Below are 14,221 nucleotides of genomic sequence, written 5' to 3' on the forward strand. Positions count from 1 at the left end.
GTGTAGTGACCCTGATTTTGGAGTCCAACAATGTAGGTATGAAGGCCTCTTCTCTCTTCCCTCTGTGACATGGGTATACACTAAAGGCCCCATTTCTTTATCTTATGTCATTAAAAGAAATTATTTAAAACTATTGCACATAATTTTGAAAGTCAGACAATTTCAAGGCAAAAACTAGAAGGCCTCTCTTCATCCTCACTTCATTCCTACTCTCCAGAGGCAGATTTAACTGATTCTTTGGTATTTAAAAATTACTCTAAAAATGCAGCATGCTTATTAAATATGTCATTAATCTTCAGTTTTAGATAGTCTCTTTTTTGGGGGCGGGGGGAGCGTTGTGCTGGGTGTTCAGTGCTGCAGGTGGCTTTCTCTAGTTGGAGCGAGCGGGAGCTATTCTGTGTTACAGTGCCCGGGCCTCCTCTTGTGGTGTGGTGGCTTCAGTAGTCGTGGCGCACAGACTCAAGCGCACAGGCTCAAGAGCACAGGCTAAGTAGTTGTGCTCGGCTAGTTGCTCTGCGGCATGTGGAAGCCTCCTGGAATAGGAATCGAACTCATGTCCCCTGCATTGGTAGGTGAATTCTTATCCACTGTACCACAAGGGAAGTCCCAATAGTATCTTCTTATGATGATAATCCAACTGTTTTATACCCACACATACCCCAACATACACACACATAAAAACATTCTCCCAATAGAGTAGTTATCATTCTCCCAGTACAGTAATGTAACTTATGACTAATATTTCTATTACAGTGATTATATGAATATTTTCTAAGTATGAGCCTGATGGCTCAGTTGGTCAAGAATCTGCCTGCAATGCAGGAGAGACCCAGTTCAATTCCTACGTCAGGAAGATCCCCTGGAGAGGGAAATGGCAACCCACTCCAGTATTCTTGCCTAAGAAGTCGAATGGACAGAGGAACCTGGTGGGCCAGTTCATGGGGTTGGAAAGGGTTGGATACCACTGAGCAACTAAACCACCAACCTCCGTGTATTATGATTAAATATCTTTTTGCTTACAATATTTTTCCCTAGAGTTTATAGTTACTTCTTTTTCTTTTTCACTTTCTTGGTTTTACATGCATCTATCATTGATTCACCTCCAGACTCTTCCTAGAAGTAAAAATTTCATTCTGTTCAAAACTATCAAGTAACTTATCATTTTGTCTTTTCCTTAGAAACATCCTCTCTCAGGCCTACTATTCTATTGGTATAGTCCAGATTGGTTATTTTCTAGGCCTGCTTGAGAGCTTTTTGAACTTGGACTCTCCTTTCCCTGTCTCCTCTCTCCTCTGTTGGATCACCTTTCTCCTAAATCCCATGTCTTCCCGTCTTGGTTTACTTTCTCATTTTGCTGGAACACATCCAGCCGGTATGTTTGTTGGTAACTTCCTGGAAATGAGTAAGGGAAGTAAATTTTCTTAAAGCCTTCAGTTCAGTCGCTCAGTTGTGTCTGACTCTTTGCAACCCTATGAACTGCAGCATGCCAGGCTTCCCTGTCTGTCACCAACTCCCGGAGCTTGCTCAAACTCATGTCTATTGAGTTGGTGATGCCACAAACCATCTCATCCTCTGTTGTCCCCTTCTCTTCCTGCCTTCAATCTTCCAGCATCAAGGTCTTTCCCAAAGAGTCAGTTCTTCTCATCAGGTGACCAAAGTATTGGAGCTTCAGCTTCAGCATCAGTCCTTCCACTGAATATTCAGGACTGTTTTCCTTTAAGATTGACTGGTTTGATCTACTTGTTGTCCAAGGGACTCTCAAGAATCTTCTCCAACACCACAGTTCCAAAGCATCAATTCTTTGGCACTCAGCTTTCTTTATAGCCCAATTCTCACATCCATACATGACTACTGGAAAAACCACAGTTTGACTAGACAGACCTTTGTTGGCAAAGTAATGTCTCTGCTTTTTGATATGCTGTCTAGGTTGGTCATAGCTTTTCTTCCAAGGAGCACACGCCTTTTAATTTCATGGCTGCAGTCACCATCTGCAGTGATTTTGGAGCCCCCCAAAAAGTTTTTTTTCTGCCATCACGTTTGGTTGGTCAATCATTTGGCTGGATACAGTAGTTTTTCAGAGTTTTTAAAAGTTTAGCTCCACTATCTTCTAGCTTCTTATACTGTATTAACAAGTATGATGATCCCCTTACTCCCAAAAGCTTTTAGAGTAATCTCTTTGTCCCCAGAGTTAGGAATGGAGTTCACAGTGTGTCCTTTCATCTGGAAATGTATCCCTTAAGTTCTAAGAGATGTTCTTGCATTTTTCTATTTTTTTCTTTTTTCTGATATTCTTAGCATTTTGATGTTGGAATTCATAGATGGAGCCTCAGATTTCCTCATGTGTTTGCTTCATTTTCCATCCTTCCCTTCTGATTTCTGAGCAATTACTTCAATTTCCAAACCACTTTTGGAATATTTTGATTTCTAAAAATTGTCCTTGTTTCTTTTTCATAGTTTCCTACTGTTCTTTTTGGATGCAATATCCTCTTCACTAAGGATATTACAGGTTTATGGTTTTTTCTGCTCCTTCAAGGCTTTCTATAATTCCTCTGAGCTTCTTTTTTTTTTGGTGTTTTGATCTCCGGTTTTCAATGTTAGAGATTCAAGTGTCCTGTCATATTTAAGAGGGAGGCAGTAAAACCAAGTAGTGCTAATTAGAAGCACCATGTGCATGGACAGAACTAGTCAGGTAGTATCTGTCCTTTTAGGGAGCAGTTTGCAGAGAGAAGACCCCTCCATTCTCCTGCCTTGAGGATGTAAGCCTTTAAGACTCCTCAGAGCCAGTTAAGGGAAGGGGAATGGGAAGGGTCTCACCATGCAATATTTAAACTTTTTTTGAATTCCCTTTTCCAGTGCACTACTACTCACAGATATCCCTGGTGTCCTGAGTTCAGATTCTCTCTGACTAAACGTTACTGGGAAGGCAGGATGGGTAGTAAATAACGTGGTTGTAAAGGGGAGAGAGGAAATCTGGGTTTTAACTGTTTATGTCCAGACTTACGATTCTCTTAGTTCTGTTTGAACTTCTACCTTCTGAGGTACCTGATGGCTCCAGTTTCTCAGCCTTTGTGGGGTTTTATGCTAAGAACCAGCTGCCTTCTGGGTTTCCTGTGCTGCTGGCTTAGGTTTCAGCTTTCTTGAATCTTCTCAGGCAGTGTCATTCAGCTGTTTTCCAGTTCCAGGCTCATCTGCCCACCTCCTCTTTATCTTTGGGTCGTTTTTTTTATTCCTTTACTGTCAGTGGCATTTTGGAAGGGATTAGAGGGACACTGGGTATGTTCAGTTCCTCCCCATTTAACAGGAAGTCTGCCCTAATCCTCCTTCCTTTCCCCTCTCCCCCATAATTTGCCCACAAGTGTCCTATGACCATTAAGTTTTACTTCTAATCAGAATTGTTTTCCTCCCAGGCCCACACACAGTAGACCACTTCTGCTACTTGTTTCAAAATGAAACATGAAAGCTTCCCAAGAGTCTTCTTAGGGTTTTTAACTACTCAAAAACTAGGGGTAAAATAAACATGGGGAAAGTCCTGGCTTTCCCCATGAGAGCTAGCTATGTATGGCAGGAATTCCTTTTGTTCTTAAATGTACTTCTACTACAAGAGGTGCATCTTAGTTCTAGTATTTAGGGGCTTTATGAAAAATTTATATCTATAAACATTTCATGATCTTATAAAGCTTTTTGGTCTGTCTTCATAAACATCTTGAGTATGCAGGGTATACTATCAGTATTCATGGGATAATGTTAGTGCTTTACATATGGTAAGTGCCTAAATTTGGAAAGGTTCAAATCTTTTTCATCATACTAATTTCTGAAATGTATTTTTAAAAGCTTTAACAAAGGTACCACGCTTCCATTTAATTCCATTCACCCCACACTTTACATTGCAATCATCAATTATCTGAAACATCATTTTGCAACAGTACTGCTGGTCAGTTTGTTTCTGTAGCCATTCTGACTTGGTAAGAGTGAAACCTGTTAACAGCTGTTAAGACACTCTCCTCTATGTGGGATCAACAGTATAATCCTGACTTTCAGTGCAATCCACACATTCTTCCAGCAGCTGTGCATACATGATCCCATTTAATATTCATGACAGTTCTAGAGGAAATACTAAGTGACATGTAGAGACTCAAGAAAATTTGAAACGGATGGTCCAGGAACACTTGGGGTTATCTGAAAGAGAGTTGGAAGGGCAGAAGGCAAATTTAAAGGCTCCTAACTCCAGGTGTTCTTTCTTATTCTCAGGTGCTTTCTTCACCTCCATGAGACTGGACGTTTTAACTTCCCTTCAGATATCAAGGAACTTTGCCTGGTCTGTCACATCACAAGTCATCTACTATCTACTGGTCTGTTACTATGCCTTTGCACAGGTGAACTGAAAATATTAGATGTAAGAAATTCTCAGTGTTGCCAGGTATTACTTGGAGAACCACAGTGAGCTGCTTTTAGGATTATGGCCATGATTTTGGTCCTTTCCGGAAGACTGACTTCAGTCAAACCTACTGGCTTTCCACCAAGTAGTTCAGTTTTCTAGAGTTAAAAAATTAAGTTTATAGAAAGAATTTTTTGTACAGTTATATGATCCCTATCTGGGGCTTCCCAGATGGCGCTAGTGGTAAAGAACCCACCTGCCAACACAGGAGATGTTAACAGACGCAGGTTCCATCCCTGGGTTGGGAAGACCCCCCTGGAGGAGGGCATGGCAACCCACTCCAGTATTCTTGCCTAAAACTCCCATGGACAGAGGAGCCTGACAGGTTGCAGTCAGATGCGACTTAGCACACACATGACCCCTATATAAGCTAACACTCAGATGACTGCATCCAAAAGGCATTTCTTAGGCCACACGCAATATTTTGTTTTCAGGGTTTTAATTCATTGAGAAACTTTATTATTAAGTTTACACAACATGATGAATGTATACAATTACAGTTGTTTTAAGGAAGGCCAACTCTTCTCTAAGTGGCAGCTCTGAATGACTACAAGGCAGAACTGAGACCAGAACTGATTGTGTCCAAGTTAGGGATCTGAAAGGTCCCTGGCTGAGTGCTTTCCCAGAGTTCATAACACTTCATTGGGAAAAGACCTAGGTAATCTTTCAGGCAAGCAATAGTGACTGTGGTGTCTTATGTTTAGGGTCGCCAGTTGAAACAGCAGAGGTGGAGGTTCTTCATGAGGAAAAGAAACCTTCTAGATATGAGCATAATCCTCCTTAGCTTTGTCATCTTGGGACTTGACCTGACACTTATTTCTCTACATAAAAAACACATGGTACAATACCATTATGACCGGGACAGGTAAGAGGGACCCTGAGGGAGCAAAGGATATTCTCACTTGATGCTCAGAATTTACTGGCTACACAAGTATTCTTTCAAACTCCCCTCTTCCTCTCTGCCAGATCTCTATTTGTATAATATCACAGTTAAACACAGACTACTGTCCACAGTGAAGAACACAACTAACTATAAACTGGTAACTGCTAATTACATATGAAAAGCTCTTCTGCCTTCATAGTACTTAGGTACATGTTAACCTAGGATAATAAATTTCACATAGCAAGGGCCTGGAATTGGGTCATTTTGCACCTTGGCCAAGGAATGAAGTCCTGACATGACACATGATCATTCTTTGAATAGAACCACAACACATGGAACACCTCTAAATCCAAAGAGGGCTGCCTTCTGGGAAGGGATGTTCATCCTTTAGCTCATCCTTACCAAGCAGCAGTCTGATGCCCCTTTGGGGTACCCTCTCTGGTCTTTCTCGTGGGAAAGACAAAGTATGTCATTTCCCAAAGTACTGCCACGTGGTGCTTGTCTAACCTTTCAGTGCTCAACAGCCCAGTCTGCAGATCTGTTAAGTCTGAGGCGGTGTCCCAGGAAGGCCTTATAGAGGGTTGTTCGTGCAGGGACAGTGGTGTAGTGTGCAGTTTGAATGGTGTTGGCACCGAGGTCCTGCCTGCTGTGTGGCACTGCCTACATCTTATCACAATAAAAGTGCCAGTTCACTCATGTCTGTGGAGGTCTTTCCAAGTAACCTAGTTGCTGCAACGTAAAATTATCAATGCATCTCTCACATAACTACAGAAACCAACCACCCCTTACTTCTATAGTTTAATCATCTCTCTACTCAGCACTGTTAAATCTATTAGAGGATCAATTACCACTGTTAGAGAACAACATAGGATTAAAGTGTTACAGAAAACAGACTGGCATTATTATACATCTCGTTAGGTTAACACATCTCTTCTGAAAGGAGAGATCTGAAACTAGAGCAGTGGTGGAGGCTGGCCCCGATTCTTGATAACTCCAGACTCAGGATAGATAGGATGAATCAGGAGTAACCAGCTAGAGGCTGCATTCCAAGGTTTCTACAGCACTGCTCCCAGTCGAGTATGTGGCCTTGTGCCAGTGTGCTCACATCCACGGGAAGCCACACTGGAAAGAAGCGTTTTCTGCCAACAAGAATGGGACTTACAGAGCTGCTGCACTTGAGCAGGAGGAGCCCTGGAGACACTGACATCACAGGAATTGATGGCACAGACTTCATACTGAGTGTCTGCTTTCCTTGGTACAGGTTCATCAACTTCTATGAGGCAGTTAAAGTCAACTCAGCTGTCATTCACCTCATGGGTTTCCTAGTTCTTTTGGCAACAGTTCAGCTATGGAGCCTGCTGTATCAAAACCCCAGGGTGCGGGTCATTGGCAGAACACTCAGCAGAGCCTGGGATGAGGTCGTGGGCTTCTTGCTGGTCATCTTGATCCTGCTGACAGGCTACGCCATTGTGGTAAGCACCCGTCCTAGTGTGTTGTCCTGAGTGCTGTGGTCTTGGAGTACATGCTGCTTCCTTAGAAAAGGTTGCTAAATGGAAAGTCACAGTCCAAGCTGGCAGTGTTTTGGAGAAGATAGTAAAGAGCTGGTTTTAGTTGTGTTATGTCCATATTTAACCAGCAGTATTATAAGCTCAAGACATTTCTCTCATCTTTAAAATGGGGATAACATTTTAACTCACAAGATATGAAAGTCAAGTAAATTTATATGAAAACACTAATCACAAAGGAATTCTGTAGTTTTTAGGCACAGTAATTTGAATGGCTGCTAAGGATATTCTTTAATTTCCATTCCATTGGGTCTACATTGACCTCATCATTATAACCATCTCAGGACCCACACTGCAGCCCCCTCTGCTGCTTGCCAACCCCACCTGACTGTTCTTTTTCAGTTTAACCTACTGTTTGGATGGAGCATCTCCGACTACCGAACTTTTCTCAGTTCAGCAGTAACTGTTGTCAGTCTCCTCATGGGAATCTCTCATCACAAGGAGGTAAAAAAAACTCTCTTCCTGGTTTCCTTGCAGAATTATGTTTGGTTTAATACATCAAACGAGAACTGCTTATAAAAGCAACCTCTGCTGTACCATTACATGCTGGAAAAGGGAGAAATTTAGAACCTTTGCCATCATTTTATGGTACTACCTATAGATACAGCTTTTGAGTGGCTGTTATCTCCTTTTCTAACCACATAGTCCCACATACCTCATTTCTTGTATCCTCAATCTTACTGCCAAAGACACAGGGCTCTCATACTTAAGACAAAATAACATGATTGCTGCTGCTTTCTCAATAGCCTTTTGAAGTGTACAGCTGGAAATGACCTGAAATAATTAGGGAGGTACATTTCCACAAAGAATTACAGTATTTATGTTTACAAATACTAATGTCACAGATCTTCTGAAGGAGATCAGCCCTGGGGTTTCTTTGGAAGGAATGATGCTAAAGCTGAAACTCCAGTACTTTTGGCCACCTCATGCGAAGAGTTGACTCACTGGAAAAGATTCTGACGCTGGGAGGGATTGGGGGCAGGAGAAGGGGATGACAGAGGATGAGATGGCTGGATGGCATTACTGACTCGATGGACGTGAATCTGAGTGAGCTCTGGGAGTTGGAGATGGACAGGGAGGCCTGGCGTGCTGCGATTCATGGGGTCGCAAAGAGCTGGACACGACTGAGCGACTGAAATGAACTGAACTGAATGTCACAGAGGGGTGTCATTTTCCCCCCAGGAACTACCTACACAAATCCCTTTCTATTTGACATAAAAAATAAAGTAGGAAACACAGATGAGGTTTTGGGTCCCCAAAACTAGCATATATAGATTTGATCAGGGAGAAAAAACTCTCTGATTCCAATTCAGATTAGTGAAACTGGCAAGATTTTGATCAAAGCTTATCATTCTGATATCCTATGTTAAGAACAGAAATTGCATGGAATAGCAGAGACCATCTCCATTATCATTTCTGGTTTCTATGTATTCTTTCAATACACTCTTGCTATTCCTCGAAGCTTCTGTATTTAGATGTATTTTCTAGATTTGCCAAAACTCACAAGGGCTTTGAGTCTATTTATTTAGCTGCACAGCTTGTGGGATCTTAGTTCCCCAACCAGGGACTGAACCTGGGCACGCAGCAGTGAAAGTGCAGAAAGAAAGAAAGAAAAGTCAGTCATGGCTCTTTGCGACCCCATGGACTGTTGCCTACCAGTCTCCTCAGTCCATGGAATTTTCTAGGCAAGAGTACTGGAGTGGGTTGCCACTTCCTTCTCCAGGGGATCTTCCCAACCTGGGGTTTAAATCCAGGACTCCCGCGTTGCAGGCAGACGCTTTACCATCTGAGCCACCAGGGAAGCCCATGAAAGTGCAGAGTCATAAGCAATGCACTGCCAGGAAATTCCCATGAGTCATTACTACAACTTACCTGTTATCTTCTTGTGGAAGCCCCGAAGGCATAATTATTTATATACTCTTAGAGTCAGTCACTCTTGCTCTTCTGTCCACTCAAAAGTATTTTCCTTTTTAGTATTTTTGCTTTTCTAGTTTCCACCAGGCAGAAGTATTTTCTTACGTGAATATATCCAAAGTATTAGCACATATTTTACATTTTTAAAGCAGAAATTAAACTATCAGTGTTTAAACCCAAAGTGTTCCATTGTCTTTTCAGGTTACTGCTGTAAACCCAGTCCTGGGCTCCTTTCTTATCTTCACCTATGTTGTTTTGATGGTACTTGTGATCATTAACCTTTTCATTTCTGCCATTTTAATGGCCTTTGGTAAAGAAAGGAAATCCCTTAAGGTAAGTAACTCAGTAACTAAGCTATAAGCTGTATCATGATTTTTTATCCCTGGAAAAGCTCAGATTTAGCTCTTCTTAAGATTATAGATTGATATAACACACGGTATCAGCATATTCCCTTTATTAGTCTCCATACTGCTGTCAACCATTTTACTAGGAAACCCAATTTACTAAAAGTACATTATTCCAGTAGTCATGTATGGATGTGAGAGTTGGACCATAAAGAAAGCTGAGCGCTGAAGAATTGATGCTTTTGAAATGTGGTGTTGGAGAAGACTCTTAACAGTCCCTTGGAGGGCAAAGAGACCAAACCAGTCAATCTTAAAGGAAATCAGTCCTGAATATTCATTGGAAGGACTGATGCTGAACCTCCAATACTTTGGCCACCTGATGCCAAGAATGGACTCACTGGAAAAGACCATGATGCTGAGCAAGACTGAAGGCAGGAGGAGAAGGGGACGACAAAGAATGAAGTGGTTGAATGGCATCACCAACTCGATGGACATGAGTTTGAACAAGCTCCGGGAGTTGGTGATGGACAGGGAAGCCTGGTGTGCTGCAGTCCAGGGGGTCACAAAGAGTTGGACACGACTGAGCGACTGACGTTATGTTCTATATCCAGTGTCCTAAAATATCTGGTTCTCAACTGTTAAGTAGCAGAAACACTGCTGACAAGGCCTGACAATAAACCATTAAAGGAAACTATCTTTATATCTACTTTTAAAAATTACATCTTTGGTACTTTTTCCTTCCAACATTAACAACAACTTCAGTTTCCTCACTTTTTTCCTTTTGTGTTCCAGCAGACTGAGAGAGAGGCCACACTGATGGATATGCTGCTGCTGAAGCTGTCAAGTTTGTTAGGGATCCGGCAGCATCAGAGCGCATGTAAGCAAACAGCCCTAACAGCAACAGCCATGGACAAATGAAGGTTTAAAAGGTGAGTTACCTTAATCCTGTTGCCTCCTCACGTGGCTTATTACTTCTGAGTATATTAACACTGATCTTTGCATGGTGTACTTTAGGAAATGTTTATAGTATACTTTGTTAATTTTCCTAGTGAAGAATCAAAAATCCCCTTGGCACTACCAGAAAAGGGTTAACACTACAAGGGTGATGCAGGATGAACCAACTCTGCTGCCCAGCAGCAACTTAGACAGCACTTACCATTCATGTTCCAAAAATACGAGTCACAAGTAAGCTCACTCCAACTTTATAATCAAAGACACAAGCATGAGATCTGGCTCAGGGGAGCGCTGTCACAGAGAAGTAACCATGCCAGCTCCCAGATTACTATCTGGGCTTACATACAGAGATCAAAACGGGCTTCTTACTCCCCAACTGTCCATCCACAATATCCAGGGAGCAAAAGTAAGGTCTGGCTTGTACCCAATATTAGTTACTTGCTTAAAATACTCTCCACTAAAAGCTGAATTTTCCCCTCATCATTTTACCCAAACAGTGGAGAAACCAGGGCACAATATTTTTAACTTTATTAGCAGCTACTGAGCCATGAGATACAAATCAACCAAAAACATTAAAGTTGCTTGAATGGAGTATCTACAGATTTACCACACAGAAGCCGAAGTCATATCTTCTGATCCCAGCGCCACCCTTGTGGGGAAAGATGGCCTTAACTAGGGGGCAAAAGGGTTAGTCTCATCCATTGAGGGAAGCAGCAAAACAATTAGAGCCACACAGGCACCAAATATTTATTTGAGATCAGTTTGTAGAGGTTTTCTTGATCATAAAGTCTTCAAATGAAAACAGGAATCCCTCTTCAATAATCTGTAGGCTTTCCAGCTCACTACTCAAGAGACTTGAATATTTCTAATTAAGGCTACTGGAAGCCCACCTTAGCCTTGACTGGTGACTTCTGCTCAGTACATAGCCAAATGCAATCCAACAGAATGCCATGGGGGAAAAACAGGAATTTACACAGTGCTGCCCTCTATTAAAAGGGAAACATAGCACTCAAAATAAAGCAAAGGCCACAGAGGGCTCCCTGAGAATCCAGTAGAACTAAGAGAGGCCTTCAGCTTTCCAAATAAACTTTGTAACTGGATCCAGATGGAACAGTGCCCTGCAGCAAGGAGTAGTGTGCATGTCAATGAGAAGACCCAGCTTCTGAGAACTATTATAATGGCTTCCTGAGCCATTTTTTTCTCTCCCCCATTCATGTTAAGAGCGTGAAAATACACACCTTGGCCTTGAATCTCACTCATCACAAATCCCTCTGTACAGAGGATTTGTTTCTAAGTCTGGTACCTCAGCACAGAGCTGAGACGCTTCAGGAAGTCCTCTCCACCACCATCCAGCCATCTCTCCCCACAATGATTTCACGTTCTCATTGCCCTGTGGAGGGATGGTGGGACAGGAAGGAGAGAACCGGGGATCACACTGACAGGAAACGGACAAGAAAGGCTGCCAGGAGCCAGCTGCTCCAACCTCATCATCCCCAGTTGTTAGTCTCTTGGGAGCAATGGAGAACTGGAAAGCAGCAGAGTCTGGTAGAGCAGGAAGAGAGCCCAGAGGGAGAGTGTGCTCAGTGATGGTTAACAGATAAAACAATTTCATGGAGATTCTTTGTTACAAGGAAAAACTGCTCAGTCTCAACTCCCAGAACTTGGACCTTGCCTGGTTTAGGAGGCCTATGTTTTCTTTTTTAGCTCCTCAAATCTCCGGGAAAGATCATCGAAGTCAATGTCCTCTGACGCTGAGGTGTTGGCACCAGCAGATGCAGTTGGGAGTGTGTCTGGCACAGACGGCAGCTCTGGCAGTACAAAGTTGTCGTAGGTCTCTGTGAGCCTTGAAGCAGGCTTTGCAGGAGGCTCTGGCTTGGGCCCAGGACCTAATCAGAGTAAGGAACATAATGTTACACACACCAGAGAAACAGCTCAAAGCCCAGAAGGAAACACTGCTTTAAAAAAAAAAAAAGTTCTAGAAGTCAGCAAAAATTTTCAGGACAATTAACGGCTAGATTTTCTAATTATAGTTGAATATATCTGTTTTATTTTCCTACAGTGAGAAAAAGTTTAAGGGGAAGTCAAAGTGTGGTGCATAGGGCTTAGGCACACAGGATTGATTTAAATGGACTGTTCCCCTTTCACAAAGGTCTGCTCCCGTAATAAGAAAGTCCAAGGAGTGGTACTAGAATTGTACTGGGAAGAGCAAAAAAATGTATAAGGAATGTTAACATCCACACTGTTCAATGTAATGGAATGTGATCTTGTTTCTAATCTTCCATTTTATATTTAACAAGTTAAAATCATCACCCTCTCTACCTACTGTACGTTTCCATTTCTATCGAAGTTCTAGAAAATAAGAACAGTGCTTGCCTCTGGGAAGGAACACAAGGTAACTTTCTGGGGTGATGGAAATGTTCCCTTTACTAAGGTGGTGGTTACATAATATGTGTGTAGATACATCTAAAAAATGGTAATATACATTTCTGTATTTTTTTATATGTAAATTATACCTCAATAAAACCGTCCCCAATTTTAAAAAGTGTATGTTTCTCTGGGGAGAATGGATACATGTGTATGTATGGCTGGGTCCCTTCACTGTTCACTTGAAACTGTCACAACATTGTTAATTGGCTATACCTCAATATAAAATAAAAGATTTTAAAAAAAAATTTTTTTAAGTAACCCTCCCCCCCACCAACGAGTTTCTGGAGTGCTGGTAGTATTTTTTCAGTGAATGGCTCCATGAACATGCTTGCTTTGTGAAAAATCATTAAGCCATTCACTCATGATATATGGCCTCTTTCCTCCTCTTTAATGCCCAAACTTAAAAACTTTTTTGGTATTTCCAAGCAAAGTGGCAGTTGAAGCAGCAGGAACATAAAGAACTTGAGGGTGATGGACAACCAGAAGGTGACAAAGAATAATGATAACTATTAACAGAAAAAGGTAATTTGGGAGATCCCTTGGAGCTAGGATAGACCTTTTCTTTTTGGAAGTGGGAAATCCTGAGTTCTGTTTGCACCATACTGCATGTGGGGAGACAATGGGGCATGTGGGTAGAATCCCACAAGCATAAAAACAATCTGAGGAAGGAACAGTGATGAGAAAACACAAACAACAAAGGGTTCAGTACTGAGAAAACCTTCAAAGGATTTCTGACTCACACTCACCAACAATCTGTGTAGAAGACACATTCTTATCAGCATTAATGTCATCAACCTGAAACACAAGAGATCATTACCAGAAGAGAAAGCAATGGCCTCACTGGTGAAGGTAATGGTATAGGCCCATGTGTGTGGCAAAAGCTAAGCTGCTCAGCAAAATCAACAAACCTGCTCCAAGAAACTGCCCCTCTGCCCCCCTGTACTCCTTTCCTGATCTCCTTCCCACCAGACAGATACTATGTTGAACTCTTTAACTGCCAACCAAAGGAAAAGAAAATTCTTACATCATTAACATCTCTCTTTAATCTGATACCTTCACCTTCCAGACAGTGAGAAAGCATTCTAAACCACCAATTCACCTCCAAGAATCAAGTCCTCAAATACTAATATAGATCATCTACTTCCTTCCTAGGAACAGTTGTGGGCAAAGCTTCAATGCGTGCAAAGCCAAAACATAAAAACTCAGGCCCAAGGTAAAAACCAAAGGAAAGGACACTAAGCAAGCTCAGGAACAGGGGAATCTCCCTAGATGAGGAAAGAAGGCTGGCAGGAAAGTCATCTAATTCTGAACCAAAGCTGTGACAACCATGTACAGTTCAAGGCATTATTAGCATATTACTGATACCAGCCAGTTTTAAGTATAAGACTAAAATTAATGCTATAGGCCAAAATTTACTAAACTTGGTACTTCTGTTTAATACAAATATATGGCTGTTATTCCTTTATAAGGTGTTGAGAATTTATAAAACTGGTATTGTAATTATATTCTACCACCAAGACTGTACCAGGTCAAAATGATTCTCAGTCTAGTTACTATTAAAAAAAAAATGATAAAGTGCCTCACTAGAACTTTCTAGGGTCTGCAGCTCCTTCCTGATTCCTGGGCTTTTAACTGCAGACAAAGCATTGCCACCAATGATGCTGCCGCCACCACCACGCCCCATTTCCAGGGTAATATT

The 14,221-nt window shown here is 41.8% G+C and overlaps 2 protein-coding genes across 5 annotated transcripts in view; one reads left to right on the plus strand and one right to left on the minus strand.

The window, feature by feature from the left end:
* PKD1L3 (polycystin 1 like 3, transient receptor potential channel interacting) overlaps window positions 1–10,233 on the plus strand; it is a 78,923-nt gene extending 68,690 nt beyond the window's left edge. The window contains 6 exon segments of the mRNA XM_061385795.1: window positions 4,249–4,373; window positions 5,140–5,300; window positions 6,580–6,790; window positions 7,226–7,327; window positions 8,999–9,130; window positions 9,943–10,233. Coding sequence (XP_061241779.1) covers window positions 4,249–4,373; window positions 5,140–5,300; window positions 6,580–6,790; window positions 7,226–7,327; window positions 8,999–9,130; window positions 9,943–10,059 — 848 coding nt within the window. The 3' untranslated portion in view covers window positions 10,060–10,233.
* Window positions 10,234–10,606: 373 nt separating this feature from the next.
* The window catches only part of IST1 (IST1 factor associated with ESCRT-III), a 39,217-nt gene continuing 35,602 nt past the window's right edge, over window positions 10,607–14,221 (minus strand). For all 4 annotated transcript variants that reach the window (XM_061387783.1, XM_061387789.1, XM_061387787.1 and 1 more), the window contains 2 exons: window positions 13,269–13,317; window positions 10,607–11,981 (listed from right to left, as the gene is read on the minus strand). In XM_061387783.1, coding sequence (XP_061243767.1) covers window positions 11,782–11,981; window positions 13,269–13,317 — 249 coding nt within the window. In that variant the 3' untranslated portion in view covers window positions 10,607–11,781. The remainder of the gene's footprint in view (window positions 11,982–13,268; window positions 13,318–14,221) is intronic.

Source organism: Bos javanicus, chromosome 18 (genome assembly GCF_032452875.1).
Source record: "Bos javanicus breed banteng chromosome 18, ARS-OSU_banteng_1.0, whole genome shotgun sequence".
Lineage (NCBI taxonomy): Eukaryota > Metazoa > Chordata > Mammalia > Artiodactyla > Bovidae > Bos > Bos javanicus.